General features: G+C 33.0%; 1 protein-coding gene across 2 annotated transcripts in view; it reads left to right on the top strand.

The window, feature by feature from the left end:
- The first annotated feature begins 92 nt into the window (after window positions 1-92).
- LOC149082567 (TBC1 domain family member 31) overlaps window positions 93-17,368 on the top strand; it is a 30,284-nt gene continuing 13,008 nt past the window's right edge. Inside the window, exons 1-11 of one of the 2 annotated variants that reach the window (XM_089235815.1) lie at window positions 93-172; window positions 4,062-4,172; window positions 5,605-5,754; window positions 6,967-7,076; window positions 8,521-8,699; window positions 10,314-10,462; window positions 11,463-11,625; window positions 13,770-13,955; window positions 15,628-15,708; window positions 15,833-15,903; window positions 16,308-16,439. In XM_089235815.1, the coding sequence (XP_089091941.1) occupies window positions 4,096-4,172; window positions 5,605-5,754; window positions 6,967-7,076; window positions 8,521-8,699; window positions 10,314-10,462; window positions 11,463-11,625; window positions 13,770-13,955; window positions 15,628-15,708; window positions 15,833-15,903; window positions 16,308-16,439 (1,298 nt within the window). In that variant the 5' untranslated portion in view covers window positions 93-172; window positions 4,062-4,095. Of the gene's footprint in view, window positions 324-4,061; window positions 4,173-5,604; window positions 5,755-6,966; window positions 7,077-8,520; window positions 8,700-10,313; window positions 10,463-11,462; window positions 11,626-13,769; window positions 13,956-15,627; window positions 15,709-15,832; window positions 15,904-16,307; window positions 16,440-17,368 lie in introns of both variants that reach the window. The other variant, XM_089235816.1, reaches the window with a different exon arrangement.

Genomic DNA, 17,368 nt, shown 5'->3' on the forward strand with positions numbered 1-17,368 from the left:
ACGATTTATTATATGGAATTTATATTTTAATGCGTATTATACATGTGGAAGATAATTTTTAATTTTCTCTAAAATTTGTTTTTTGTCATCTGGAAAAAACGGCAGTCTCGGCCGTCCGTATAAAAGTTCAAAAATATTCGATGGGCATCTGAGACAAGAAATGTAGTTTTACGTGAGTATTATGAATGTTTTGACGTTGGTTATGAAATAGGATATTGTTTATTAAGTCAAAAGAATGGCAAAAAAGGCATTTGTGTTATGTATTCAATTGTGACGAGACGTTTTTATTCATAGGAACGTTTTATATGAGTGTTTTATACTGTGTATGTACAAGTCCTACTTTTGTAAAATAATTACTTTTTATACACTTGGGAAATCATTAGTTCATGTCAGTCATCAATCAAAGAATCCATTTCATTGTAAATTGTTTTGATTTTACTAATTTTTGAATGTCAGTCAGGTTGAAATAATTTCTATCCCTCATAGGAGTTATTATAAGTCAGATGTAGTTATTATCAGGGCCTTACCATGAGCTGCAGGGATCTCCCCTCATCAAAGTTATGTATAGTATTATATATAAAGTTATTGTATAGAACCGCTATACAATAATTCCTTTTGGCGATGTGTTGGCGATTTTTTCTTTGGTAGGAAAAATGCCCAGAAGCATAATGAGAAGTCGCCAAGGGTAAAATGGAGTCATGCTTTCAGAAGTCTTTCTTGCTAGGAAGCCTGTAAATGGTAAGAGTGGGAAACCTTGTAAACACAGTGATGGCGGACGATGTCTTGGAAATTGTTGAAAAAAAATCATTAAAACATTTCACTTGTAGAAGACAAGAATATCTAGTTCAGTATCCACGTACCTATATTAAAAACAGAAAATAATAAATTGAAAACTTTAAGAAGTAATGGTTTGAAATAGCTTGTGCTTTACAACAGTGAATGCTGGCCGTCATATCCCCCATTACTGTGCCCTGTGACATTTGATGAGCCTGCCTGTATCTTCAGATGTTATATTTCCTGCTAAAGAAAAAGATAAAACTATGGCTGTTAAAATGGGGGAAAAAAAAGATAGAAAATTAACAACACAAAAACAACCGCAAAACAAAATTATTAGACTAAATAAGGGATCAAGATTGTTATATTTTTATTCTAGACCAAATATGGAATTTGAAACAATAAAAACCAGGAATCTTTTTTTTTTTTTAATAACACAATGGTCAGCACACAAAAGTCTAACTGAGATATTCCAAAACAAAACAATGTAACATACTGGGAAAACAGTATGAATGGTACAACGTATAACAAACAAACAAAAAAGCTCTAAAATATGTGTGCATGTGCTAATGAAGTCAATTAATTCAAATGCTGTGCTAAAGCCTATTATAATTAATAGCAAACTCTGAAGGTGACATCACCTTCAAACGATAACCAATGGTAAAAAAGGAAATGTGAAGCCGAAGGAGTAATAATAACCTGCATGGGGAAAAATGCCTATGGAAGAAAATAGCCAATTACCACCAACCAGGAAGAAAAGTGCTGACTAAAAAGGAAATTGTCAAAGAAAGTTGCCAAGGAAAAAAAGGGATTATACTATAGCTGTCTCTCCCAGGGAATGAAATCCTGGGATCAGATTTGATCTTACATATAATCAGCTCAACTGGAGCCTCCCTGATATGCTAGACCCTGGGGAATTGTCAGTGGCTTCTTAATGCATGGCCAGCTAGTTCATGGTCCTGGACCTTTTGTGCACTAGAGGTCCCCATGATTATGAGATCTGTTTTCATGATTTTTGAGAGAGTGTAAATTGGCAGGCTGGTGAATCTAGCCAGATAATAGCCTCTGATCATCAATTGCCAGAGAGCTTGCGATACTCTTGGGATATCTCAAGAATTATCTCAAGAGCTTGTGATACTCTTGGGATATCTCAAGAATTATCTCAAGAGCTTGTGATACTCTTGGGATATCTCAAGAATTATCTCAAGAGCTTGTGATACTCTTGGGATATCTCAAGAATTATCTCAAGAGCTTGTGATACTCTTGAGACGTCCCTGGCCATTATCCGTGTTACTCCTGTATACTACTACTACTACTACTACTTAACCGCACAATGTACCTGGTAAACATTCCCATGGGAAATGTCTAATGAAAGTGTTGTGAATGTGCCTGGCCCTAATGTATTTATGTTGGCAGCTTTATGTTTGTTTTTGTGTTATACTGCCATCTGTCTCCTATATTTTGAAATGTAAATGGCAAGTGCCTTAAATTTCATGCTATGTAAGCTTCATGTCGAAGGTATGCCTGCTCTCTGTGGAGGAACTTTTTCAATCGGGAGACTGGCTCACTTTTGTGCCTTGAAGTTGGAAAACTGCAGAAAACATACTTCATCTGACAACCACTGTGCCGCCAACAAGGATGCAAAATTTACACTTTCGTTGGCGGCACTGCAAATCTACACCTTTTCAATGAAAGTCCAATAAGATGCTCACACGACTGCACATCAGCACACTAGAAATTCTTTAGAATGGTGATGAACAAGGCTCACATGGTTTTTGACTGGGTTTGATTTCATCATGGGCAAATGATAAGGCTCTCTCAACGGCATGTGGGCTCCTTATACGGCTGTCCAATGCCGTCTTAATGCATGGGCTCACCCGGGCATGGATCAGGGGCCTCTCTATACACCTGAAAATCTCTAGTGCTCATGTAGACTTGCATATTAAGATACCATTTTGTTTTAAATGGGGCTTTTGTTTCCCAAAACCTCTAAGTTATTTAAGTAGTTGGGGGAGGGTTCCCAAACATGAGTAATATATAGTCACCTTATAATGAAAACCTCATACATCAAAAGCTCTCAATATTACAGGAAGAGAAAAAAAAAGATGTCATCTCATTGAATAACACACAAAAAAGTGGGGGGAGGGTAATTTTTTTTCCTCTATAGATAGCAGATCGTTGTCAATTTCCCCCCCCCCCCCAAAAGTTGTAATAAGTTAGATATGTTCTCAATCTAAAACTGTCAAAAAGTGATTTTTGAAAAAAAAATTATGTATGAGGTTTTCATTATAACGTGATGATGCAATCCTTCGACAAACCAAACATCTTTATCATCCTATTCACTTTTGCACCAGTCTTGCATCAAAATCAATTTAATCCCTCAAGTCAAAATCCTCAGTTTTCGGAAAAGTATGCGAAAAAATTTAATTCACACATTCCACAGTGTAATTTTACTTTGCTGGGACCCAGGGTTTCTCAGCAACCTAGGTGAGTTCGTCTAAAGCATAGTTTCCCAAACTTTTTGTTCCATCGCCCGCCCCCCATTAGAAATTTTCTTCCTCTCATTGCCCCCCAACTAAAGCACACCCATAGGATCCTATGTTATACTTGTAGCTTTTATCTGCCTCCCACCCCTCAACCATTCTATCGCCCCGGGGGGGGGGGGTTATATTACCTACTTTGGGAAACACTGGTCTAAAGTGACATTTTATTATTTATTCATTATATTTTATTATTTATTCATTATATTTTATTATTTATTCATTATATTTTATTATTTATTCATTATATTTTATTATTTATTCATTATATTTTATTATTTATTCATTATATTTTATTATTTATTCATTATATTTTATTATTTATTCATTATATTTTATTATTTCTTATTTTCACAAGTGTTTATCACAAATGAATCAATTTGACTTTTTTTCCATTTAACCAATCGCGGCCCAGGATCTATCAATATGATTTGATACTGTATGTTTACTTTTTTTCAGTGTTCTTCCCTAAGCTATTTCCCTGGTGCATCATCTGCAATTTCAGTTAAACAGTATGACTTCTCTACTGAATTTAAAAAAAAATTTCAATTTAGGCCTATGCATTTTTACCATGTTCTGCACACGAGCTCCCATTCTGACTGTTTCTTTCTGGGGAGAACACGTCTTTTATAATTTATTTACCAAAGGATCATCATGTTTCTTTTAACATCCTGAGTATATTGTCATGATAATTAAAACATTTATCAGAATTCACGAACCTCTAATGACTTGTTATTACATTCACAGATACCTTCAAAATTGCATTCTGAGCTACTATGGTATGGATTCTTATTTGTTGAATGTTCATAAACGAGATAAAGGTAATTTACAACAAGAGAGGACTGCATCATACAATAGGTTTGTATTATTGTTGAATCTATAGAATGGGCAGAAAATTTGTATAAATGTCAAAAATTCATTAAAAAATGGAGAAATTATCTTATTGAAGTACTATTGATAGATTCGATATTGTCAGCACTGTTTTTTTCCTTTTTTTTTGGCAGGGGAAAAATTACTGGTATGTAGCATTGGCATAGAAAATTCAGTTGACAATGAGAATGACATTTACTGTGGCCAATGTTATCTTGTCAATTGTTCATACCCAAAAAAACTTTTATGGCAAACCTGAGGTTTTTCTCTTTCGAAAAATGCATTAGTCCCATGCAACTTGCATGAATGAAAAATTTATCAGGCACTCAATCTTTGATAACTATTTCAAATTTGCATTCTGTGGTGCATATTTTCGTTTTTGGGCTGTACTATTTGGCAATCATTAATATTTTTTCTGTCAAAAAAAGAGGGGAAAAAACTTGGTGTGCTAATCTTTCATTTAAAAAAAAAATAAAATTTTAATGCTTTTATGGTCATTCCTGCAGATTTTCCTATTACTTGTGAAGCATAGGTAGGTCATCCCACATGGGTTCCTCTTCGGGGGTGTCTCAGGTGATTTAGTGCTCCCCCTCCAATGATAAATAATAATAACTGACAATATGATTTTTGAAAATCTGTACATTGATACTTCCACTTATGTCAGTAATTTGTTCCAAGACTGACAGCGTAAGTCAAGGTAAACTTTTTCTAATGGTTAATGGTTATGTCCCACCTTCCCCAGGAGGAAAAGGGAGGTAAATTTGTAGAAAAAAGAAAATTATGATTTTTTTAATTCATTTTTATTTATTTGTTTTTTTGTGTGATTTTTTTTCTCTCTAGAAAACATTGTTCTCTGAAAATGCAACATCAGAATTTTCAATTGTTGCACAAAATGTTGCTAATTTTGGATGAGAGGGCATAAATGCAGGATGACCTAAGTCTGACTATTACTGTAAGTGAATTGACATGCTTGTGCTTTCAGCCAGGTAGGGGGTTCAATCAAGACCAGTTCAATCATAATACAGTGAATTCCTTCTTGATGGTCGTCCCTCTTTTATGACCAAATAATAATTTCACTTGTATAATAAAACCATACATTACAAACTCCTGATAAACGTTTGGCCCACTTTTATAGATGAATTTTTTTTCTCCTGCTGGTGCCCACAAAAGAGGGGTTTAGCTGTGTATATCAGTGGTAAAAAAAAGGTTGTATACAAAAAAGGTTGTTTACATGTCAAATCATACTTTCTTTTAACCAACACTGTACAACAGCATTTTGAATGACCTTTCAAAGAATGATTTATTTGAATATATACAATATTATTTGTCATTTTTGAAATTCCAAAATGATTTTTGCCTGGAAGAAAAATATATTTATTTTTGACATAAAAATATCAAGTTTTTCAATATTCAATTGCAGATTCATTTTGTCTATACGAAATTCTTACTTGAAAGCTGGCATTGTCCAAAATATTGGCTTCATCAAAGTCAACTCAGATGTCACGGGCTCTCTGTTAGCAGCTGTAGATGGTTCAGGAAATATATACATATTTGATCTCTACGACAAAAAGTAACCATCTTTTGAAGTTTTTGTAGTTAATTACTTATCTATCTTGTTTTCAGTTGTATTTATCTACCAATGTATCTGGAGGAAATGTTACAAATATTTATAATGGTGCAGAAATATTAAAAACCCAAACTCATAGTGCAATAAATGCATGTTGACAAAATTTATAGTGGTATCCTTTGTATGATGTCTATCACTTTTAATGTCATCTGGCTTATAATATCACTTTCTAAAAGTTGCTATAAACATAATTTAGAGTATAAACATAATTAGCAGAATAAACTTTCTTGTTATTGTCATCATGTGTAGTATGTTATAGTGAGATCTGACTGCACTACTTAAAACTTCAACATTTACTTGCCAATACAGTGGATGCCACGTATTAAAATTATGGATAATGTAATAACATAAGAAAATATTCATTTATAGTTATCGGGACTTTGGTTTATGTTATAAATTTTTGTTTTTGTCGAAAGTATTTTCTTTTTTGCATATTTTGAAGCTAAGGTTGACCCAGGCTCATTTTTTCCTATAAGTTATCATTATCAATTTGGAAGACTGTAGGAAGGCAGAAGGCTCTGTTATTGACAAAAATTTCTGCACTTGGTTCACTCCTAATCAGGCTGTAATAGATGCTGTGATCAATGTTATGCTGTTTCGCAATGATTTTCCTTTAGTGGAAGAATGTTTAAAGCAAAAAAGTCCCTTTCTTCTTTCAGTTCATGTCTAGTTTCTTTCAACTGACCACATTCACAGTTCTTCGACCGGAAGATTTTGTCAGGAAAATCTATGACATATTTTACACACTAAAAAATAACAATTGAATTGACATTAGACAATTCCATTCAAAATTCCTCAAAAATTCTGAATTAAAAGAAAATATTTTACTTAAAGTAGAGAGAGGAGGGGGGTCCTTTTTTTTTAGAACAATTGTCGAAAAAAACCATGATTTAACACTTTGAAACCTTTTTTGTGGGAAAGAAAAACGATTGTTTTGTTTTCGTACGAGCTTCTTGATTGAATGGTACATATGGCTATTGTACTTACTACTAGGATTTTTTTGGGTATAGTTATCACACACACAATCAGTTATTATTATCAGAAATCCTGTGTCCCGATATGACTACATTAAGTAGCATTTAATTATAATGTTTCAATTCTTGGTTATTTGATTTTGCATGCATCATTCTTAATTTTGGTATGTTCCTCATGCAGGTTTCATTTGGTATGTCGGTTGGACCACACATGCACTGCCTTGGCATTTTTTTCGCACAGAGACCTGATAATTGCTACACTCGATTGCTCTGTTTCATTCATTGATTTCAGTATGTTTTATTTTCAATGTTTTAAAAATGGTACTATTTAATGAATTGTTAATTTTTATGAATTAGTTTTTTTTATTTTAATTTTATTAAAGCTGTGTTCATGCATTCCAAAAGTAAAGGAAAAGTAAAAATTCAGAAAGAATATATACTAGCTATGACGTAATTTTAACTGAAAGACATGATTTTTTTAACAAAGGAAAATTTAATTGCCAAAATAGTTAGATTTACCATAGATTGATGGTACTGTAGCAGTCCTGGCCAGTGTTTTTGAATACGCATCTAAATGATTCACACATCAAAATTAAATTTTACTCCAAGTTTCGTTGAGAAGTGAAAATACTTCAAGTTTTAGGTTTTATTTTATTTTTTTAAAATAGAGTTATTTATTATTGACAGGAAAAAAAGAAAGAAATCCCCTTGTTTTACAAAAATACGCCTTTAAATTTTCGAGAGGAGTGAAATTACTCTTGAAAATTATATTTTTGGATAACATGATCCCAGTGTAGGTGGCTTTGGGAGGGGAATATTGTGATTCTAACCCCCTGTTTAATGAAAAATTATTGTCATTGGCAGAAGGGTGGAAGTGAATATTCGCCCCACTCTCCTTATTTACTATTCACACTGTCTCCCTGTCTGAGAAACCTGTATTTGCTTGTGTATCCCAGAGCTACCTCTTGTCACTGTTAGAACAAATCTATCAATGATAAAACTAGTAAAACAATGGAAGTGTCACCTGTTGGTGGCAAATGTTTTAACCTCAACCTAATATCAGTCGTCTTATTTTCATTAACTAATGTGCAACTCTAACTGTAAATATGTTGGTATTGTTTTATTAGTTAGAAATTCAAGAGATGTTACGAATTCACTTATTAATTGTGAAAGTTACTTGACGTAGAAAACAGATATCCACATGGCTGGATTATTCCAAATAATATTTGCTTTATCATTGCCTAGGAAATAGAATCTATCCACACACCAATACAGCCCTGTAAAACAGGGTTCACGAGTAGCTAATGCAGCTACAAAAATACTGGGAAATCTAGCCCTAAGTATCACAAAGGAAAATTTACTATTTTCCATGCAATTTTTGTATGGTGATTATCATTTTGATTGTTAAATGAGATATCTGTGATGAGAATATTTTTTTTTCATATGAAAAAGAATAAGAATTTCTTTTTGTGCAATACAGTAAACTCTCATTGATTTGCTATATATCAGACTAGGGTTTTTGCCAGATTACTGTGAGTTAATTGAAAAATCACATTTAAATAATATAAACTTGTGTACTCAGACATGCAGTGACATGTTTTCTTCTTCTATGTTTGAAGAAAACCCACCTAAAAATGCTGTATTACTGGATGGGCCAGACTAGTGCACGGCTGGATTATCGAGAGTCTATTGTATTTAAAAAAAATCTGAAGTAAAATATGAGGTGTTTTTTCAGTATCCTGTGCTGTTAGAAAATCAATGCAAGCTCATAGGACTACTGTGAGCAATATTTTTGTGGATTTTGACAAGAGTAAAGCTGTTACCTCGTCAGTAGAAGATGCTGCAATTTGGGATCTGAATACACTCACGTTATTGCACAGATTGACTATCAACAAAGTTGTTGATATACTCAAGGTATGAATAAAATATTGTGATCTTCCAGTTTTTAATACCATATTTACTCCAAAAATCATCATATTTTTATCTACACATAAAATAACATGTCCTGACTAACTGATTCATCATTCCCAAGCTGAAACTGCTGAAACTATAAATAAGATATTTGATCAGTAGTTTTATATTATGACGTAAAGACACACTAAAAAAGGACTTTTTGAAATTCGACCCCTATAGGGGGTCATAAGGGGGATCAAAGGTTATATTGGGCAACCATCGCTTAGCGAAATTGCTGAAGCTATAAATGTGAAATTTGGTCAGTATTATATTTTATAATATAGAAACTCAAACTCACTAAGACGGAATTTCTAAAAGTTCAACCCCCTGGGGGAAGTGGGGTCATGAGGGTTTCAAATGTTATATGATGGAATCATCACAGAGCAATTGTTAAATTACCAAATCCACACAAGCAGGAGTAGTGGTATAACAAACCAGGTAACGGTTTGTTATACTGTCAGGTATTTGTAGGACTCTTGATATACCCAATGTAGGTATTTTTCACATAATGCTCATTGAGATGAATAGAGGGTACCAAGGGTTAAATTTTAGAGAAAAAGAATGCTCATTAGATTTTAGTCAATTTGTTATACAGGGTGTTTCACAAAAATGTCTGAAAGGAATGTAAATTTGGCAGTTCATTTTAAAATTCAAGAAATACAGCGAAAGTTCATTACTTTGATACTTGATAAAACAATGAGTCCCTCTGCAACAATATTTTTTCTTGGTCTGCAGAGTATCATTATATCAAAGTTTCACTGTACATGGAAAATTTTCAAGAAAAAGAAGAGAATTTTGCTGTGATGGTAATTTTCAAAGGTGTTCAGGCCCATTCAGAAGAAGAAAAGTGAAACCATATATGGCTGGGCAGGACTGCTAATCGGGGAATGAGAGCATAATTTGGAATTTGTGCTATACACCCCGAAGCAGAATTTGCGAAACCTGCATGTATGTCACAGAACAGTGTTAGTGCTACTGCAGAACAGTCTGGAACATGGGCGGAGATACGGGGGGGGGGGGCAGGCATTGCCACCCCATCAATAACGACTGTGTCCCCCAGACTTCCAAGTCTATCTCCACCTATGGTTTGAAGAATTAAGAAAAGTGCAGAAGACACTATCATGAGAATTTTTTACCATAGAAAATTTTCAGTCAGTCGAGAGCTTGTTGCAGAACAATGTAAAATATTCTGCTTTGGGGTGGGAGATTTGCAATCGGCCCTGCTTAAACAGATATCAATGGTTTCAGCACACAATATCCAATTGAGCGAGGACATCAGATTATACTGGGACCAATTCAATTGACATTTTACACCATTAGTATAATTTGTATATTTTGGAAACTAATAAAGCATCAATATTAATAAAGCTTCTGGAATAAATGAAACATCAAAATGAAATGAAATTTTCTTTTTATTTTATTTTGATCAGTAAATCATAGATCAAATGATTCAGGTTTTAATTGAATCTAAATTGATTCATATTAATTTAAATGCACTTCCTGTTACATTCTTGAACACACATGAATTTGTTTCCTTTTTAAAATTGTTTGTATATGAAGGTTTTTTTTTTGCAGGTGTGTTTCATACCTATGAGGGGATTGCTTCTATCAGCTTTCAAAGACAATTCGGTTTTTTTGTGGGATACATCTTTCACGCGAGCTGGAAACTTTACTTGTAGCATCGTGAGTGAAAGTCCCTGGTTACGTGCAATAGATGCCTCACAGTAAGACAAAAGTTAATGTTAAATCAGTTATTAATCATGGACTGGTCTATCAGAGATGTTAAGATGTTTAAAATGAACACATATATGGATGTGAAAATAAATCTGTATGCTGCAAGTAAAAATAAATCTGTATGCTGCAAGTAAAAAGCACTATGTCCTTATCATCAAGATTGGGATAACGTTATTAATTTTCAGTACTTTTGTAACACTATACATAGGTATAGGACACTAAGTTCTGTTTCAATAAATGACAGATACCGTATTTTAACGTGTATAAGGAACCTTTTTTTTGCCAAAAATTGGGTCCCGAAAATAGGAGCTGATTTGCTATACATGGATAATATTATAGATCCATTAAGATAGTTAATTTTAACTTTTTTTTCTAAATTTGAAGTCCATAAAATCTAGAGGTTCCTTATACACTTTAAAATACATTAAGTATGTTAAATTAACTTCAAGCATCTAAAGGTAAATTTTGATGCCTTCATCACATAAAATCCAAAATATATTGTTTTTTCTGATTTGCTTATCATAAAAATGTGAAAAACTACAATTTCTGTGGACCCTCTTTAGTGAAGGTCAAGGCACCACAAACTCCCTGTAGTGAAGGTCAATTTCCACGCTGCCTCCCCACAAAATCCAAAATGTGTTTTTTTTTATAACTTGCATATCATAAAAAAATAAATTACAATTCCACAGCACAAAATGTGTGATTCATGCAATGGTAGTAAATAAAAATGAGCCTGTAGACCTACAGAGATGAATCTACCTATATAGACCTACAGAAATGATTCTACCGAGTTCTCTCAGATCCCCAGGGGTCCACAGACCAAAGTCGGAAAACACTGTGCTAAACACTCAATGTAGAAATTTGTTTTAGCAATGCATGCACATACACCAGGGCATCTTGCCACCATTTCTGTTGTTGTCAATTATTATACTGAAAATTTTGTTGGAGATATGTTATAAATAACTATAATTTTTTCATCTGTAAAAATAGGGATGGAATGATCATAGCATGCTGTGGAAAAGCTCACTGGATGTCCATATGGTCCGCCAAGACTTGTTCACTGATGCATAACATATCCTTCAGTAAATACTTGACAACCGTGAAACAAATCTCGTTTCTTTCATTCCAAATTTCAGAGAGTAATTTGTATAGAGTAAGTTTCAAATTCCTTCACTTCTCATAATATATAATTATGATATCCTATTAATACAATTTTGGTGTATTTAATGAAATTATTTCTATTTATATTGAAACATATTTTCATTATGACAATAAGTATTGTTTAAGATCTTGCATATCTATTTAAAATTTGAAAACACAGTCTGAAAATTTGAGAAGTAAACTACTTAAAGTGTATAGGCATCCCTCCCTTCAGAAGATTAATTGGTTCCACAAAATATCTGCTTAAGACGAAATCATAGAAATTGAGTTAAATTTAACATGGTTAACATAGGGACAGGAGGGGGGGGGGTGGGGGGAAAGGTTAAAAATAAACAAACCTAACTTGCAGCAGTAAAATACATTTGTTTGGGTGAATGAATTATTCAAACATATAAAAATAAATCTCTAATCAATTGTAGTTACATTAATTCATTTCATTAATACTTTTTGATGTGACATGATGTTGCTCTCCACTTGTTTATGCAAAGATATACAGGAAACTGGCTGTTGTGTGAAGATGCTGATTTTTTGGGGGGGGGGGAAGAAAAATTATCTCTGCTTCTACCGGGACTTGAAAGGTCGCTTCTTTGGACCGGGACACTCCAAGGAAGAAATTTTCCATCTCCTCTGTAGTATAGTGTTTAGAGTTTTTCGTCCGGCATACGAGAGGCCCAAGTTTGAGTCTGGGTAGAGGCAGAGGTGAATTTTTCTTTCCAAAAAAAAAAAAAAAATCAACATCTTTCCAAAATATCAGTATTTTCATACATTCAACAATGAAAGACCGGACACACCCAGCTTTACATTAGGAAGGGATATCAAAGCGTTTCTGAAGAATGGGTGTATCCGAAAATTTTATTAAAACCAAAGGAACATTGTCATCTCAGACAAAGGCAATGAAAAATAAATTGATATAGTCATGGTAGACAAGCAATCTGAAACCATGCAACAGATAAATAAAATATCAACAAACTATGCCAACAGGCGATCAAAATTATGATTATAAGGTGATAGCGTATAGCCGTCCATCATATAAGAATCTTGCAGTCATCAATTAATCGAATGATCGTCCATAATCTTGATACAGCATCTTCACACAAAATCCAGTTTTCTGTATATCTTGCATAATGCTTTTTACCTCAATAGTAGGTTTGGATGTTTTTTCTGAAGAGCCAGGTATGATAGGCTGATAACTTTTTTGATGAAAGCAGTCAAGATTCTGCTGACAAGCAGCGTTCTTCATCTCTTTATAAAAAATTTAGAAGCAAAGCTAGAGAATTCTGAATATCCCTTGCAAATGTGACAATTCTAGGTACCATTTTTTAATATTAAAATTCTGATGGCATTGTCGATATGCCACGAAAAGATGTTCATTAGTGAGATTGGTGAGATGGTTTGAGTTTTTCCTTCCATATTTGTCTCATCACATCAACAAATACAATGGATTTTGTCATTTTAATTATGTCAGATCTAATTTACAATCCCGTTTTCAATATTAAAATCAAACCACATACAAAATTTCACGGGTTGCAATTTCTAAAATTAACTTCTCAAAACCAGATTATAGCAAAATCGCATAAAGCAGGGGATACCTGATCTACATGATCAGTGAGGTCTGCAAATCATAGAATAAAAAAAAAAGAATAGTGATCAAATATGTTTAATGCTAGGTCCTTGAAGCTAACATAAAATTTATGACAAATTTGGAAATACAGTAGTGCCTCTAACAGACAACCTTGGGACAGAAAATTTTGTCTGTTGATGGGGCGTATCCATTAATAGATGTATTACCTGACATGGCTAATACATTGAAGCCTGTTGAGGTAATTCAAAAAAGTGTCCGTTATGTGTATCTGGAAAAAGGAATGTTCATTATGAAAGGTTCCACTATACAATTGTTATGATTGAGGTGTTTCAGAACCATTTGATCTTGGAATAGGTATCTTCTGTTCGTTTTCTTTCATCATTTATAGAAATAAAATTTGCGTTTCTTTTTTTAAATTTCTAGTTTTATATTTACTGTATTATTTATAAACTATTTATGCTTGATTGGGTTATATTGGTTTATATGAGATAGAATTTTCTACTAATTTGATAGGAATTGATGTGTAAATATATGTGCTATATTTTTTATAAAAGACTGTGGGATTGCTGAGTGGCGATGGAAAACTCTACATCTGTGACATTGAAGAGCTAGAGGACGTTTATAATCTACCAACTGAAAAGAAAATAGAGTCTTTCACAGAAAATGGTGGAATACTCTCAGTTCTTACTGCAGAATGGACAGTGGATGTATATGACCTAGCATTAGTGTTTAAGAAAAAGGTATTTAGTTTGATTTATATATTTCTTTGAAATTCAGATTTTTTTGCATAGTGAAAATTAATGCGTATGGTATTGTGAAGATGAAGTGAAAGGGGGAAATCATTTTTATATCGAGAAGCACTGCAATCACAATTTTACTTTCAGTGAACTTCGGCTAACTTACTCTAAAACCATGAATTGCCAAAATTTTGCCCCCTCTATCAATCTCTAAAATTAGTATATTTCTTGGCCTATCCATGACTCTGCCACAAAAATGGACTGGAAGAGATCTCAGCAATGGGATAAGTCCAGTGGCAGAGTTCTGGCATTCAGGCCTATGTGTTTATTAAAAAAAAACAGACTTGAGATGCTTGCACCAGCCTGGCCTGCCACCTATGTTATTGTGGTTGCAAGAAACTTAGCACTAAGAAATCGACTATGAGCAATATTATATAACATTCAAATATTAACAGATTCAGTTGCATTTGAACTATTAAAAATTGGGTCTGAGCATTTAGCCAGCTTTTGCTGAAAAATATTTATTTCTAGAATATAAGAAACAATGTACGTGTGAACAAAATTTTATCCAGCATTTATGAAAATTCAGTGCTTATGTTAAACAAACTTTTTATCACTAGCACTTATGCCTAGAAATATAGTACGAGCTTATTTTTCTTTCTTTTTTTTGATTATGGGAGTTTACTACATTTTTTTTGATACTGCTTTTATTCCTTGGTAAATGCCAATCGGCATTTTCTTTTGTTTTTGCTACAAATATTGTTATAGATCATAGTTTCCCAACCTTTTTCGTCCCATCGCCCCCCCAACGCAATCTAACCCATAGGATCCTATGTTATACCCGTAGCTTCTACCGCCCCCTGAAACTCTCCATCGCCCCAAGGGGGTGTTAACGCCCACGTTGGGAATCACTGTTATAGATCGTATTGTGAAAAAATATCTAATTATCTTTTCGTGTCAAGAGAAATTAAGTGATGAAGTGAAAACGATTCTAATCAAGATATAACATTTGTTATTATCGTTATATCAAATTCCACTGCAGCGTGATTTTAATGTATATACATGTATGCTTATCATGGCCTTAATTTAATATAATATATATTATTATTACTGTGATATTTTATCTACTTAAAGTGTTTATATTATTTTTTTGTGTCTATTTTTTTCCAAAATGAAGTTTACCACGGCTGTTTTCAAAAGAATGGCATTTTTGTATTTAAGTATAATGAACATAGCCGCCACAAGGGGAGGGGGACTGACAGGACTCCATCCTGGGAGCACCGGAACAATTCTTATCATTTTTTGTTTTGTCAAGCTATAAATTCACTTTTAAGAGACCTGTAAAAAAATCTGTCCTGGGGCTCACCAAAACTCACAACCTAGGGCCCTGTTGCAAGATGTGGGGGCACGGTACTAAATGTATATTAGCTGTTGTTAAATGTATATTGTGTGGGCGATCACATTTGTTTTAATTTCATGGAATGCCATATTGTTTTGGATTTCTAAACACCAACTCGTAAAAATGTATTGAATTACACATTTTAAACATTTGCACTTGAGTTCACAATACAGATTTCACTAAAAATAGTTTTCATTGAAGTAATTGCATGTATAAGTCAACCTTAGTAACACACTGAATATCAGTTTGTAAAAATATAAGTTTTTCTTCTTTCAGGAAGCTGTTAATAAAGAATCGCCTAAAGTGAAATTTGTCACCCTGTCACCAAAGACAGGGAGGCCGAAAAGTTCCCAAAAGGTAGCTTTTCCCTTTCATTTTATCAAAATTTCTGTACAAATTTGAATTATGACCATATTCCTTTTTTTAAACATTTGTATAGGAATGGGCATGTGGTCAATTTTTTTTTTCTTTTTATCTCTAGCGAAGCGAAATAAAGATTGATCAGTTGAAATCTATGTTGTATGCTTCTGGAGAGTATCCTGAAAAACATAGGTAAAAGTGCAGCAATATGTTGTTTCTATATCGGCTACACCTTATATATTTTGAACAACACAAAATATTACCTTTCCAATTTTTAAAAATTTGCAAATATTTTCGCATGTTTATGAAAACCAAAGTATTGTCATCTTGTATCGCTGTTTAATTCTTTTGAAACATTATTAAATAAAAATTAAATATTCTTCATGAATTCACAAAAACAATTTTATAGTTTATTTTTCAATTTGTCTTTGATGACTGTTCTCATCAAAAACACATTGATGATCGATGCTAAACTTTCTTCTTAGTGTTCAATATAATATATAATTTTCGGTATGAAGAATTGTTGGTGAGAATATGTCTTTTGAGTTTCATTACTGTACAAGTAGTTTGTGATGAATTACATTTTATACGTATAGATTGCTCATCTGGTCACAACTCCTCTGTCTCCCAAAAAATGAGGAATTCATCCTGCTTTTTAGGAAGGTGCAGCATAAATGCTTTAGCCATTTCCAGCATCATAACCAAACACTAAGGAGAGCTCTGTCTCGGTATGTGAAACATTTACGTGATAGTTCTGTAATATTAATGTCAAAATACATATAAAATCAACGCTGGTTATCACGACCTTCCTTCCCAATCGTTTCACAGGGAAACAGTCATTATATTGAGAGGTTTAAAAAAATTTGTGGGTTTTTTTGATACAATTTCATATTTAAATGAAAGAAAAATTTCATTCCGTTGTGATGCAAGCTGTTGCAATGCAAATGCATCAGGTTATATAATAATAATAAAATTTTAATAATTTGCATGCACAATTTTACAGAATTCTCCATTACCAAAAGTCAAACACATGTGTAAAAGTGTTTGGACATAGCTGAGTTCGGATGGTGTATTGGATTGAATTGTATTTGCAGGTCATTATATAGAATGAAAAATAACGCTGAATGAATAGGAAACATTTGGAATTTATCGTAACAGTCTTTATAATGGAATGATTGCCATAAGGAACAGTTGTTATAACAAGCGTTCACTGCATATGCATTTTATTCATTATCCATTCATTTATATCAATGTGACATAGACATTATTTTTATATTATTATTGCCGTAATTGATTATTATAAAAGTATTTTTAATGTTATTGTATACCATACTTTCCTGTATATGGGAATCTGTGGATTATACGTTTTAAAAAAACTAATTTCTTAGTGCAGATAATTATACTGCTAATAATTATCTGCAGCTTTTTTTTTTCTGGGAGGTAGGAATAATACTGTTTTCTAAATTTATTTTTTAAAAAAATTTGTAGATAGCCTGCAGAGATTCGAGTAGAAAATTTGTCATTTTTTCTAAAAAAAAACCAACTCCTTCAGATTTAAGACTTCCTTAATTTATGATTGGTGAATTTAATTTGAATATCTGGATTATATGCTGCTGTGGATTATACAGGGTGCTGCCCCCTTCAGACACAGCATCTG

This window comes from Pholcus phalangioides, unplaced genomic scaffold (assembly GCF_987345545.1).
Source record: "Pholcus phalangioides strain wild (caught in Gottingen) unplaced genomic scaffold, Ppha-v1.0 ptg000009l_1, whole genome shotgun sequence".
Lineage (NCBI taxonomy): Eukaryota > Metazoa > Arthropoda > Arachnida > Araneae > Pholcidae > Pholcus > Pholcus phalangioides.